Source organism: Pelecanus crispus, chromosome 9 (assembly GCF_030463565.1).
Source record: "Pelecanus crispus isolate bPelCri1 chromosome 9, bPelCri1.pri, whole genome shotgun sequence".
NCBI classification, from domain to species: domain Eukaryota; kingdom Metazoa; phylum Chordata; class Aves; order Pelecaniformes; family Pelecanidae; genus Pelecanus; species Pelecanus crispus.
The window spans coordinates 32,834,603-32,849,544 of NC_134651.1; the positions used below are offsets into that span (position 1 = coordinate 32,834,603).

Genomic DNA, 14,942 nt, shown 5'->3' on the forward strand with positions numbered 1-14,942 from the left:
GAGTGGGTTTGGTTTTTTTTTTTTCTTAAAACATGATCCCCAGCTGCACTGCAAATGTTGAGAGAACTGTGTTCACTCCCAAGGAACACGGACAGCTGCTCTCCACCTAATAGGGCGATGAATCAGTCTTCTCTTTTCTCCTGAAGGTTTTTTACAATAGCAGACAGAAATCAAGCTGTGTGTTGTGAAGTACCTGTAATTCCAGTCAGGCCCAGAGGCTAGGGTGCCCATTCAAAACACGTTTTGATTTTCCAGAACACAACATTTGCAAAAACTCAATTTAAAGAATAAACAAGTAAGAAAGGTCCCCACAGTGTAAGTTAGAACAAGACAATCCCTACACTGAAACAGCCTTCTTTGTATCATCTCAGGTGAGACACAGCAAAAACTTAAGCAGGAGATGCCTACATGGATTTGAAACACCCAGTTCATGAGACCACTCAAGGAGCTAGGACATGAGATGGTACATGGAAAAGAAAAAATTCCCTCACCTTTAGCATCTACTGTGAGTGCACACAAAGGGGATGCAGACCTCCGCATTCAGAGACTACCTTCGCAGAGGCAGGGAAAGCAGGGTACCATGCTCCTGTAACTCTGACAGCTAGTTTTTCTTTCTTTAAATGCAAATCAAGTTTGAAGCCAGACTCCTACCAAAGGCTCCTGGAAAATGAAAGGTAAGAAGGGTATTAACAGAGGCTGTACAACGCACCATACTTGAGGTGTTGTGTGGCTACCTACAAATGTTTAAAACAGACTGGAGAAAACCTGTGAGCCTAACTTGGAAGGGAAGGTGGAAGCAAATGGATCAGCTCCAAATTACAGCAGAAAGCAGTATCTGCAGTATAAAAACAAAGTCCTAAAAAGTGGAAAAACATCACCTGAGATGTGACTCCAACCAAGCCCTGGCAAACACAGGTGCTTCAAAACCACCTCAACCCAAGACCAGCCAGTGATGACAGCTGCCGTAACACGTCACAATAGCTGATTCCTGTTTTTTCTTTAATATAAAAAAGCAAGTCTTAGTTCAAAGCCTTTAACATCTCCATTCCAGTTCATCAGCAGCACCTCTGAGCTACTCCGCTGTCCACAACTTGAAGGTTCTGTCGTAGGAGCAGGTTGCTATCAGCTGGCCATCGAGGGAGATATCCAGTCCCATCACCTTTCCCTCATGACCAGCCAGCGTTTTCAAAGGGGACCAGCCAGGGTGAGTCCAGATCTTTGCGGTGTTGTCGTAAGCGCCTGTGAGCAGGAAGTTACCGTGATTGGCTGCAGTAGAGGATGAGAAAAAGGGAGAAGTGAGATTTGCAAATAAAAACATGACAAATGTTCTCTGCTAACCACTACAGGCCTTCTTGACCTTAAGATGTGTTTTCAAGTTGCACCGTCCCCTGCCACTTCAGCTCAGGAGAGGCAGCGATAAGGAACATCAGACAGGAGACACTTACGTTCAAATTTCACCCCGGTCACCAGGTTCTGATGGGCAGGAATAGTGTAGATGCACTTCCTCTGGCGGAGGTCCCATACCTTGCAAGTATTGTCACCACTGCCAGTTGCAACGTGGTAGCTGCCAAAGGGTGAAGAACACGTTGTTGGGAGGTAGGGTTTTGTACTCAGAGTTCCCACATAAACCATGCAAGCTCCTTTCTTACCCATTTGGGGAGAAGTTAACTCCATAGATCTCCTTCAGGTGGCCTTCTAGAAACATGATACAGCGTCCTGTGCGCAAGTCCCACACCCGGCCAAAAGCATCCAGTCCACTAGGAAGAGAACCCGAGCGTTACCCATCAGACACTCCAGCAACTGCCAGAGTACACTCAGCCTTACCAGCAGAAATCACTGGGGCACTTGGCATCCAACAGCAATGAAACCTTGATAATATTTCAAGTCCAGTTCTGATGCAAAGCAAACTCACCCAGTCCCAGCGAGAGACCCATCCGTGTGAAAGGCAATGTCATAGACCCCTTTGCTATGCCCCTCTTGATGGAGAATCTCTTCCTGAGCTTCCAAGTCCCACAAGCGCCACGAGTGATCGTAGCTGTAAAAACAAAGTATTTGTCCAACTAAATGTATCTCCAAGGAGAATAACAGGGTAATTTCACTAACTCTGTGGGCATTTTATTTCCAGCTGGAGACCAACAGCATCTCACATGAGGGGCAGAGAAAGGAATCCCAGTGACTTGCCATCATTTACATTGCAACAGCCCAGCTGTTGTCAAGATCAGCCAACCCTTGCCCACACTGGGCTCCTCTGCAGACAAGCAGTGGTACCCACCGGGCTACCAGCTAGACAGCTAATGCTAATGTCTTAAAGCAAATAACCAAATCTCCATACCAGGTAGTACCCAGGAATCTCCCAGATGGGTGCCACATCACACGTGCTACTCTCATGCTGTGTCCTTCAATATCTGCCACTGGTTCATCACTGAAAAACAGAAACAGAAATCATCAGACACTGGCCAGAGGTGGCTGGCTCTAGCCAGGCCTCTGCAAACATTATGATCGCAGCAAGACAGCTGCTAATTAAATGCAAGCCAGACAGGAAAATCAGAGTTTTAACTAATGACTCTGAATTCTGTCTTTTGTTCACACAGCTAAAGCTCTAAGTGAAACCCCTTCATCCACATTCACGTTGGTTATAAAGTGCTCCTGGGATAATTATTTCCTGAAAATTAACAAGGCCCTTGTTAATAGCACTTTGAAAGTAGTAACAGCAGAAACAAATCATGGACTTGCTGAACAGCAGGGAGTTTTACTGTGACTACACAGAACACATCCCCAACTACAGCAAATCCAGCTGTTCTGAGGAATCACAGGGCAGGCAGGATAGAGTGAATATTTATTCTCCCAGAATTACAGGCAGCAGGTCAGTAGCCTTCACTAGAAGACCTGAACAGCATTCAGAGTTTCTTTCCAACAGACAAACTGAAGAGATGTGGTCACATGAGACTAATAAACAACCTGTCCCTTTGCACAGGTATGCATCTGCAATTAGAAACAGTGGCTTTCAGCTAAGGATAAACAACTGAGGATCTCGGAGCTGCCTGCCGCAGCCTCAGGTGCACTGCAGGGCTCCGCTTTTCAAACACAGCAGATGCTAGGGCTCGGTATCTACACTGTTCCGCTCTTCACAGGCTTCAGATAGGTGCTGTGCATCTTCCAAAACCACACTGCACAATGATAGAGCCACTTGTTTTTATTAGTGGATGAAGCTATGGTGCATGGTCATGTATCTGGTTAGTCCCTCTCTGGTGCTTCCCAATAACTCAAAAGTTCATTTCTTAATATCCAAGAGGGGAAATTTTCTCCTAAAGAAAAGGTTAGAACGAAAAAATCTCCAAATATTCCATCCATCACCCAAAGCAGTTTACCAAGGCCCAGCAGCAATTTTGACTTGATTCTTTTCAGATGATTTCCCCTCACCTTGATTCCCCTAATCAGGGTGATCTCTTTTCCTGCTGAAGAAGGTGGCACATACTGAGGCCAGGAATTGCACTGGTATAACTACAAGAAAAGGTTTTATTTGCAGGAGGATGGTAAATGTCCAATGTTTAATAACACAAAATAAACCCCAAAACAACAATGCTGCAGCTGGGCATGCCTGGTATCATTCTGACCTTTCAAGGCTCCAGAGTTTGACAGACCCGTCAGCCGCACATGAGGCCAGGTTAACGTCCTTCTTGTCTAGGGAGACAGTGGCTTTGGGATGGAAGACTATTGCTCCTACGTTGGTGTTATGTCCTTAAGAGAAAGAAAGATCAAAATTTATAATCTGCCACGTGATCTTGGCCAGTTCTTCAGAAAAACAGCACTTCTTTGTTACTAATTAGTCAGGTACCAGTGAACACTTTCACTGTGTCCTCCCATCTTGGGTGAAGTTGCGTTGTAACCACCAGACACATCTGTCTTGCAAACAGCTAAACTGAACTCCAGTAGCACTCGCTTAAGAGTATCAAACGCCAAGGTTTGTAACCCTCAAAATGCAGTGAAAATTCAACATATGAATCAAGAGATTTGTCCTCACATTTGTATTTAGTCGAAGTTGTGACCACTGTTCAAAGAACCTCACTGCTGTTAAGTGGCCCGGCTAAAAATGGTGATATTTGGCTCAAAATATCTCAAACCAGGTTTTGAAACAAAAGAAGAACATCATTCAGAAACAGAAACGACAAACTCAGGTCTTGGCTCTAAGAGAAAGGCCAGGACTTCCTCTTGATTATGAGACACATGCCCATGCTCCGTGTGAAGCTCTCATTAGAATAAAATCTGCCCAAAGAACACTACATTTTGAGTCACAAAGTAATTCAGATATTGAAACTCAACCCAGAGAGGCACAAAAGGACTAAGAAAAGAGTCTCAGTGAAAAGTCGTTCTCTACCTCGTAAGGTGTGAACAAGGTTGCAGTCAGGCACAGACCAGAGCTTACACAATCCACTCCTGTTGAACACAAGAAATAGACGTCAATGTAGACAGGAACATCAAAGAAGAGATCAAACACAGAGCTGCAAAACCACCCTGGGGGGTTCTGCAATAGCTAAAATACCAACACACTTTGGGAAACCAACCATAAGGACTAACAGACTCAGATTCAAATCTCTGCTAAGCTCTAAAACGGGGTGAAGAGAGAGTTCTCACAATTCACAGGCCTCCAATAACATCCCTCTCCATCACTCCTGCTGTGCTCTCCCAGCCCCTATGACAAGTGCTGTAAAAGAAAACTTACCAACAGGCCGTAGCGAGGAGTTTGGAATTGGGGCTGAAGTGGCAGTAGGACAGTGGGCGATCATCTCCAATCTGACTGCAGAAGTTATTCAAGGACTGTAACCAAATACAAAGAAAACAATAAATGAGTAAAGTACAAATGACCTAGGGAAAGCCCTCACCAAAGGCTGAGGTGAAGGAGGCCAACATACACAGGAGAAGGCAGAGGCCTTTGGAAAGTCACTTTCAAAGGGAGAAGCTACCTCCGAGCCACTCCAGCTCCAAGCAGGAGGGCCACCGAGCCAGCCTGACTGATGTACACTAGCACAATGTGCCACCCATGGTACTTGCCACCAATAACCCCTCAGGCCTGCTTTGCAACTATGGTTTTGACAAAGAACTTCCTGTAGTTTTGGCATCTTCCTACAACTCATCCAATGAATGCAACCAGACAGACTAGGGCAGGCAGTGTGGTGCGCTTAGGGGAGAAGCAAATCCTCTGGCAGCTAAAGCCTCTGGGTGTAAACAGGATTAGCAGTAGCACACTGTGTGCTTGAGCCATTCTGTTCGGCTAAGCTGGGAATCTGACGCTTGAAAAGGGCATCTCAGAGTCATCTAAAACATGCGTTGCGTTACTGTGTTGGTTATTATTTCCCTTGGTTTTATGCACTAGTGACCACTGTACAGGAAAAGGAAAGTGAGCAGTCCCTTCCTAGCCAGCTACACCTGTGACAAAGCCAGGAATAAATTCCTTTAGCATCGCAGGCAAGTGGCAAGGCAATGCAGGGATGTCTCTTCATCCCTCTGCCATCCAAGGGGACAACTAAAGTACATCTCTCTGAATCACTGAAGAAAGAGTTAGAACATGTTTTATGCATATCTTAGGGAAAGAGAGAAAAAGCAGAGCTTTCCAACAGGTGACAGGCACAGCACAGAAAACTACATGCATCTGGACAGCACCTCTGGGCAGCTGATCTCTTTTTGATCTTGTTGGAGATCAGCAAAAAGTTTTAAACACAGCAGATGAGCAGCTGCCAAACCTACTCGCAGGGATTTGTGTAGCTCCTGTCTCTGCGATGTCCTGGTTGCCTCTGGAATCTCTTTGAGCAGCCGGGCTTCTTCTAGCCGCTTCACTGCCCTGTGAAGAGGAAAGGTGGAGTAACAAGTCCCTATGTTTTCCCTGCCCTGCTGCTGGACACAGGCCTTTCCCTCTTCTTCCCCCAAACTGGACTAATGCTACAGCCAGTCACTGAAAACTCAAGCTCTAAACTCAATGGACTCATCTACCAGTCCCCATTCCTTTGATGCCACGATTTTCTGCACTACCTGCAGTGGGCTTAGCAGCTAAATTTTACAAAAGATTGCATCTCCCTCCTTCATTTGTGCCATTTTTCCTTACCTGGGGAGTGAGTAGTTAGCAAGCCAGAGCCTCGCTGTCTTCAAACTGCGTGGTCCTTCATGGTACCAGGTTTGCTGATACTGTAAGAAAAAGAACAAAACTGAAGAAAAAGCTAATGTGATACTGCTCTTCCATTCAGTTACCTAGATGACCTCCTCTTAGTATGTAAGTGCCACCACAGCATCCGCTCTTAGATCTTGCCGTGTCAAGGCCTCTTTCTGAGGGCATTTTGCATAACTGCAAGCCCTAGAAAAAGGGACTAAGAGAGACAAGTCAAACTCTCTGCCCTACAGATCAGATCCTGAAGTGCTGCCATTTCACTCAAGAATATTCCAATTGAACACTAACTCGTTTTTACTTAATGACGTACAGCTCCCTCCTTCCCTACACATCACCCAGTAAAAAGAAAGCCCAGAGCTGCAGAAACTGTGCTTACTTCTTACAGCAACCCCCAAAAATAATAAGGAAAAAATGGACTCAGAAAAAAGAAAGGAGAAGCAGAAAGAATCAAAGGCAGAAACAGATGCAGTAGCAGGAATGTATTTTTTTCTTCCCCAGTATGAAGACAGAGAACAATAAAGGACTCGCTATATTAAGTCACAGTCCAAATGCCTGATCTCCTGTTTTATATGCTGTATGCAGCATTGAATTTGGCCTGCAATACAAGCCAGACTTAACGCTCCTGATTTAGATAACACACTGCTACAGTTGTGCTACAATGGGCAACACAGAAGGGGCACGAAGGGATGACATGAGAATACACAGACTGACCAAAACCAAAAGACCCAAACATAGGAGAGACCATCAAAATAAGGCATCTCAAAGGGTATCATACTTATCTCCCTCAGCACTGAGAGAACAAGAGAGACTATTACCTCTTCTTTGGATTTTTTAGACCTGTCGTCGTCTTTCCTGGTCTTTTTTAATGCATCTGTGCCAACCACTGAAAGGATATTTCTTAATCTGGAAAGAAACACATTAAGTCATATTCACTCACTGAATTCTCAGCTAACCTGACAAATAACCACTGTCTGTCATTCTTTCTTCCCCAGCATTCTTGCTGCATTGTAATGAAGAATTACTGACTGCCGTCACTCATCGCACCCCAACTACAAGGAAAACATCAGGAATTTGATAAACAGAGAGCTCCCCGTTTGCAACAACATTTGGGCAGACACAGCACCTCTCCCTCCTTTCTGCAGGACCTTCTCCAAAGAGCGTGATGGGCTCCCCAAGTGCTCGCAAACAGGCTTTCACTTCAGAGTCGTCAGTGGACACATTGATCTGCCGGGCTCTCTTCCTGCGCTCAAACTCAGCCAGCACTTCCGCCTGCCGCTCGCTCATGTGGTCTTCGAGATCAAAGACCTCCCCTGAACAAAAAATAAAACCATCAGATTGAAAACAACAGTTGGATGAGAGATCCCTCTCAAACAAGAAGATCCAAACAAAAAGCCAACGGTGCAGGCAACGGTCTCATGTTTTTGATTTTAAGTTTTAATTTTTTTTTATTTTAAATTATACTCAAAAGCAGATCACAGACTTTTGAAAGTGTCACATTCCAGAGCAAGAGGGAAAAAAAAGGTGGTTAAACATTCTCACCACTGCTTATGTTGATGTTGCCAGCCTCGATCGCAGCTTTCATCCCTTCTTTTCCCAGCAACCCTGTTTCTCCTTTTGCCAGACGCTCCCTTTCCTTCTCTTCCAAACTGCCATAAAAGATGGGGGCTCTCTTGGGTGGAGGAGCATCGCTCTCTTCTGCAGGCTTGCTCTTTGTGGCCTGAAAGGTAAAGGCAGAATTTTAAGTGTGTTTTGGCTAAAAAAGAGACAACAACAAACAGCTCATTTGTGCAAGAAAGTGCTGCTCTGCTACAGAAAGCTAGTACATACATCATGAATAGACCCTGAAATTGTACGTGGGGTGTTAATCTTGGACAATAAGGCCATGCCCCAAGCGGAAAAGTCGAACATAAAATGCCACATCAAATAATTTGATAGTAAATAATAAAGAAATAATAATAAAGAAATAATAAAGAATCTCTTGATTCTTTATTATCTGCTTGGACCTTGTTTTTAAGGCTCTGGTTTTGGGGGGTTGTATTTTTTAAAAAAAACAACTTTAGCAGATGAAGCCTTTCCTAATCTTGCAGAACAAGCCCCAGAAAAGGCAGGAGTGATGCCGACCGCCAGCTCCCGGTGCCCTCACTGGAAAGAAGAGGGAGATGAAAGGTGAACAGCTCCTTCCTCCCAAAGAGGAACCTTGCAACAAGCTTTCCACGAAAAATTAAAAGATTCTGTAAAAACGCATGAAAACACGTAAGCGCTCCAGCCGCGGCCCTTTGAAGAGCTCCAGTGTCACTGACGGCACAGGGGTGCCTCCCCACACCGGGGCCTCTCCGCCACGGCAAACCCCACATGCCCAAAAACAAACGCAAGCCCCCGGGTCAGCCTGCGGCCTCTCCCCACTCCTCCGGGCCCGCGGGTCTGTACCGCTCCCGTGCGGGTAACGGGCACGGAGCCGGAGCCGGAGCCGGGCCCGGAGCCGGAGCCGGGCCCGGAGCCGGAGCCGCCGCCGCCGGAGCCCCCCCAGCCACCCACCTCCACAGGCGCGGGGGCCCGCACAGGGAGCCGGGCGCCGCCTCGCGCCGCCGGAGCCCGCACGGAGGCCATGGCAGCCGCACACCGGGAGGGGAGACGAAACCAGACCAGACCAGACGCAAGGCGCAGGGGCCCCGGCGCCTCACAAGCACTTCCGGGGCGCGCGGGGCACGCCGGGAGCCGCGGCGGCCGGGCGGGGCGGGGCGCGCGGTGCAGGTCGGGAGGCGCAGTGGCCATTGGTGGCAGGCCGCGCGGGGCAGGCCGGGAGGCGCGGTGGCCGTCGGCGGCAGGCCGCGCGGGGCAGGCCGGGAGGCGCGGCCTGGGCGCTCTCGGCCCTCGCCGGCGGCGGCTGAGGCAGAGCGGCGGCGGGTCGCGATGCTGCGGCGGAAGCCGACGCGGCTGGAGCTGAAGCTGGACGATATCGAGGAGTTCGAGAGCATCCGGAAGGACCTGGAGGTGCGAGCGGGGCCGGCCGTGGCCGCCCCCGGTGGGTCTGTCTCCCGCCGCCCGGGAGCGGCCTGACGCGGCCCCTTTGCCCCCTCAGAGCCGCAAGAAGCAGCGGGAGGACGCGGAGGTGGCGGCGGCCGGCGAGGAGGCGGCGGCGGCGGCGGCCATCGCGCTGGGCGCCGACCACAAGAGCCGGGAGCAGATCATCAACGACCGCATCGGCTACAAGCCGCAGCCCAAGGCCGGCGGCCGCGCCGGCCACTTCGGCACCTTCGAGTTCTAGCGGCGGCGCTGACCGGGACGCGGCGCTGGGGGAGCCGCCAGCCCCCGCGCCAGCCGGGAGGGGCCCGAGGCCGGCGGGACGGGCCTCTCCCTCCTTCCCTCCCTCCTTTTGCTTTTGGGTTTGGTTTTTTTTTTTTTTTTTTAAGTTTGTCTGGTTAACACGCCTGTGAATGCCCCTTGGCCAAGTGTTTTGTTTTAAATAAATATGTCTTTTTTAAAAAAAAAAGAAATCACATGAGCTGCTTTAAATGCCTGTGGAGACCATGCAGGCAGGGATGGAAACACCAAGACAACTGGTGTTTCCTTCACCTGTGTGTGCCCCAATACAGCAAGGAGGTAAAGCACTGCCTCTGCAGCAGGATCTTTTGATTTAGTAATCTTAAAAATGGAGCCAGTGGAATGTGTTCATTTAAAGCTTTAGTCCTGAAGTTCGTGACCCCGCTAAGGAGAAGATGCTGGAGAGCATCCGGTTAGTGTTTACAAGCCTGTGGGAATAAAGGCAGCAGGAGTCACAACTGGGTGCAACAGGCAATGCTGCTTCTAGACACTGCTCTGCCATTTACAAAGGTCAAGAAAGAAGCCCCTTATGTCTGTTAAAATCAGCTAGTCCCAACGTATTTCACAGAGATGGCTGTACAGCTGCTTCTCAGTGTTGCAGCTGGGATGTGGACTGGGCCTTCAACAGGGAACAGCTGCAAACCTGGATGCAGTAGAACATACTGGGCACAAGGACATGGAACAGTATCCTGTATTTTCTGATCATAGAATCATTTAGGTTGGAAAAGACCTTTAAGATCATCCAGTCCAACCATCAACCTAACATTACCAAGTCCACCACTAAACCAATTAAGGGTAGAGTAGCAATTTCATGCTTCCTGGCTTGGGGGCTGGATTATTTTTAATGGAAGTAAAAACTAGGAATCGTTAAGATTGGAAAGGACCTCTAAGATCCCTCCCCTGGTGCAGCTTGAGCCCATTTCCTCTTGTCCTATCACTAACTACTTGGGAGAAGAGACCAACACCCACCTCACTACAACCTCCTTTCAGGGAGTTGTAGAGAGTGATAAGGTCTCCCCTCAGCCTCCTCCAGACTAAACAACCCCAGCTCCCTCAGCCGCTCCTCATAAGGCCTGTGCTCCAGACCCTTCACCAGCTTCATTGCCCTTCTCTGAACACGCTCCAGCACCTCAATGTCTTTCTTGTATCGAGGAGCCCAAAACTGGACACAGTATTCCAGGTGTGGCCTCACCAGCGCCGAGTACAGGGGAACAATCACCTCCCTGCTCCTGCTAGCCACACTATTCCTGATACAAGCCAGGATGCTGTTGGCCGCCTTGGCCACCTGGGCACACTGCTGGCTCATGTTCAGCTGGCTGTCAACCAACACCCCCAGGACCTTTTCTGCCAGGCAGCTTTCCAGCCCCTCTTCCCCAAGCCTGTAGCGCTGCATGGGGTTGTTGTGACCCAAGTGCAGGACCTGGCACTTGGCCTTGTTGAACCTCATACAGCTGGCCTCGGCCCATCGGTCCAGCCTGTCCAGGTCCCTCCCTCGGCAGGGCCATCCTACCCTCCAGCAGGTCGACACTCCCACCCAGCTTGGTGTTTGAGTCATCTGCAAACTTACTGAGGGTGCACTCAATCCCCTCATCCAGATCATTGATAAAGATATTAAACAAGACCGGCCCCAAAACGGAGCCCTGGGGAACACCGCTCGTGACCGGCTGCCAACTGGACTTATCTCCATTCACCACAGCTCTCTGGGCTCGGCCACCCAACCAGTTTTTTACCCAGCAACGAGTACACCCATCCAAGCCATGAGCTGCCAGCTTCCTAAGCAGAATGCTATGGGAGACGGTGTCAAAGGCTTTGCTGAAGTCCAGGTAGATGAGACGTCCACAGCCTTTTCTTCATCCTCCCGGCGGGTCACCAGGTCATAGAAGGAGATCAGGTTGGTCAAGCAGGACCTGCCTTTCATGAACCCATGCTGGCTGGGCCTGATCCCCTGGTTGATCTGCACTTGCCTGTTGAGTTCACTCTATATGAACTGCTCCATAATCTTTCCTGGCACTGAGGTCAGGCTGACAGGCCTGTAGTTCCCTGGGTCCTCCTTCTGGCCCTTCTTGTAGATGGGCGTCACATTGGCAAGCCTCCAGTCATCAGGGACCTCCCCTGTTAACCAGGACTGCTGAGAGATGATGGAGAGTGGCTTGGCGAGCTCCTCTGCCAGCTCCCTCAGGGTGGATCGGGTGGATCCCATCCGGCAGTGATCAAGCAGTTTTTCCTTTGCACTTAACCCGTTTCACTTCCATTCAGCCTTGGGGAGTGCATCACCCCAGCTGCACTGGTTTGTCACCCTGTGATGGAGTTTCAGGTAGCTGCCAGTGATGTTTGTTGCTTGGCTCAAAGGTCACCAACTGTTTCCTTATAGGTGCCGTCATGTAAAAAGCAGAAAGGTGGATTGATTTCTGACAGACTAACCAGCACATACCTGGATTTACAACAGCAATTCGTATCACCATCAGCTCGCTGGGGACGTAATTAAAGGTGAGATAATGCAGAGTCCCAAAAAGGAAGAGTCTAGCATGCAGGCAGGTGACCTGAAGGAAACAAGTTATAAAAACTGAAGCAGCTTGTTGGTGTTTAAGAAACTCTGCTCCCTCCAGCCTGGGGAGAGAGGAAGAGCAGGGTACCAGCAGCCCTGGGGCCTGCACCAGGATGCCCACAGGGAATTCAGAGATGGGGCTGGAGGCTCGCTCTGCTCCTGGCTGGGGCTGTTTTCTACCATCCTCCAGCACACTGACCAGTCATATTTTTTTCAGTGTCTCAAGCAATGCTCCAAACCGGACTTGTTAAATTCATGTTTCATGCGTTGTAGGTGCATCAAATTTCAGGTCAGGCTGGGGAAATGTACAGAACTTAAAACTTCTTGAACTGGAAAGAGGCACAGTCTGGCCTAGAGCAGAGCTGCTTCTCCAGTCTACGACCACATAAAATTACTAGGGATTGCTCTGCTCTTCAGGCATTCCCAGCATGCCTCATGTCTGACAAGGAAATGTCTTAGCAGGTTCCAGATATCCTTTGGTTGCACAGGGGAAGAAAAACCAACTCAGTCCCTCATTTCTTTTGTATGACTAGAGTAAAACTCTGCGAGGGAGCCCAGTATTCCTTGCGGTACACAGACACCTTCCATGCACCGAGGGGGCTCGTTATTACAGCTCCCCAAAACTCTTGTCCTTTGACTCTGCCCTGTGTAGGGGAAAGCAGATCTGGGAGGCACCGATTCCTCTTTCCACCTCAGCTTTCCCCCCGCTCCGCAAGTGTAACTGGACTGAAACAAATGGCAACTCATGCATCAGTGACTTCCCATGTTCCTGTTCCAGCAGCTTCAGGGCTTTATTGCTGGTGGCTGGGGTGGGCCCAGAGGACGCTGCTCCTCACTCCCATCCCCAACCACCTGAAGATGGACACTCAGCCCCTGCTGCTCACTCGCACTGTCAACAGCAGGCACAGAAGAGTTGTGCTACAGGAACGGGGCTGGGGAAGGCCAGGCTGGAGCTGCCCAGCTGTGGGGCCTCTTGCTAATAAAAGCAGGCACTTACTCTTGGAGTCGCTTTCCAAATGCTGCAGTAAGAGCCACCAGGCTCCGCTTCAGCTGCAGTCTCTGCATTGAGGATTGTTTCCAAAACACACATCCACCACAGTAAAATGCAATCTGTTTTATTGGTTAATGATATACAGGAGATTCTTGATATTCACAGTAACGTTAGACAAGTTACCTCCACAAAGATTAAGAGTAAAAACGACAGTCTACTGTAAACAAAACTAGAAATCCTGCTGGATTTGGTGGGGCTGGCTCCAGACAAACTGAAAAGGCACTCAAAGAAAAACAACAAAAGCCAGCTGATGAACACAGCCCAGGTATTTCGTGCACTTCTTCCAAGATGATAATCCAGAGGCACAGCGTGTGGAGACCAAACATCAGGGTACAAAGAAAGACATAGGACATCACATTCCAAGCATGCTACACATCTGTTGACATACAAATTTAATTTACTCATCTTGTAATCGTTAGAGACCTCACCTCCCTCCAAGCACTACTTAACGCGAGTTTAGTGTCATGATCAGGACAACTTTAAATACAACCAGCAGAAAAGCTGGGACTGTACCAAAAGCAGTCAGTAGAAGTCATCAGCAGGGAGGCCAGGTTTTGCTCAGACTCTGGCAAAGCAAACAGCAACCTGGGCCAAGATCACGGCAGCCAGTGGCATCTGGTGGACCAGAGGGAGGCCGGGACACAGGGAGGTAGGTGGCTTCTCTGGATTGTCAACACTGAACCAAAAGAAAGCATGGCCAAAGCTGGCAGGGAGACATGGACCAGAAACATCCGTTTCTCAGTTGTGCCTCGCTGTTATCAGCGAGCTGAGAAGCAGAGAGGACACAGCCCTCCATCTTCTTTCCTTACTCCTCCCCTTCAGACCTTCCCTTCTGCACCTCTCCCCAAAGCCCAGCCTGGGCTCCAATTTCTAACTCAGGTACTGCCCCCAGTGCTCAAACCATCATTCTTACAGGCTGCTGGAAGGTAGCTGGGGTGCTTGCTGGGCACTTGCTAGACGCTTGGGAGGCTTCTGCCCAGGTTCCTGCTCCCCAAGTGACCACTGCTAGGTCAGTGTCACTTCCCTCTCCGCACACTGGAGAAAGCTGTGCACCCTCTCCTGCGTGAGCGTGGGCAGGAGATGACCCTTTGAAGACAGAGGTATTCATCCTTGGGGGGGGAAACAATTTCAAGGGCACAGGTGCTACACATAGAATGAGGCAGAAAAGCTAACAAGAGAACCGAGTTTATACTGTAAAAGCCACAGCTGTTGCCTAATCTCCAAGTCATTCATCTGTGATGACTTGAATCAGAGAATTCAAGTCTGGTCACTTGAATACAAGGAAAGGTGATAGCAGGTGATCAGGCCAAGGTGATCAGGCCAAGCAGAGGTTCTATTTTAGAGAAAGACACAGCAAGAGGTATATGAAGTAACTAGTGTCATCACACAAAGCCACTCGTGACTATACCCTATAATCAGACATCCCTGCAATGGCAACTCCATCTCGTTCAAAAGAAACCAGTCAGAGCCATGTTGGCAACGTCAGCTCTGAACTCCTTCAGGGATCAAACCCCTGCAGTGTAAAGCTTTCAAAACATAAACAACCACCTCCAGCACTTAAGTGCTTCAATTTTCTCTGACAAGCACTATGATTTCCTCACAGCTCTCACACAGGGATCGGAAAGGTCTGTTTTCCGCTCTCACAGAGAGGCATGATTGCTCAGAGGGCACAGAAGATTTCTACCTTCATGACAGATGCAGAGAGAGGGCATCAGTATGTCCTTCTGCAGCTGGTTACAGACATAACTCCCTTCAAAGATCAGACTGGGAAGGAGCTTTTCCTATCTCTCATCAGAAGGTGGCTAGAATTTTTCCATGAAAATAATTTTGCCTCTTTCATCCAGATGCAAATTTGCTACAGAAAGACA

General features: G+C 49.0%; 2 protein-coding genes across 2 annotated transcripts; one reads left to right on the forward strand and one right to left on the reverse strand.

Moving 5' to 3' along the window:
* Positions 1–982: 982 nt before the first annotated feature.
* PRPF4 (pre-mRNA splicing tri-snRNP complex factor PRPF4) lies at positions 983–8,764 on the reverse strand. Its single transcript, XM_075716218.1, has 14 exons — positions 8,693–8,764; positions 7,697–7,874; positions 7,281–7,467; positions 6,973–7,060; positions 6,098–6,177; positions 5,743–5,836; positions 4,721–4,815; positions 4,376–4,434; positions 3,615–3,738; positions 2,333–2,422; positions 1,913–2,035; positions 1,650–1,757; positions 1,446–1,564; positions 983–1,266 (listed from the first exon to the last, which is right to left on the reverse strand). The coding sequence occupies exons 1-14, from the start codon at positions 8,762–8,764 to the stop codon at positions 1,073–1,075; spliced, it is 1,611 nt and encodes a 536-aa protein (XP_075572333.1). The 3' UTR covers positions 983–1,072.
* Positions 8,765–9,067: 303 nt separating this feature from the next.
* On the forward strand, positions 9,068–9,422 carry CDC26 (cell division cycle 26). Its single transcript, XM_075716219.1, has 2 exons — positions 9,068–9,148; positions 9,237–9,422. Exons 1-2 carry the CDS (start codon positions 9,068–9,070, stop codon positions 9,420–9,422), a joined length of 267 nt encoding a protein of 88 aa, XP_075572334.1.
* Positions 9,423–14,942: the final 5,520 nt, after the last annotated feature.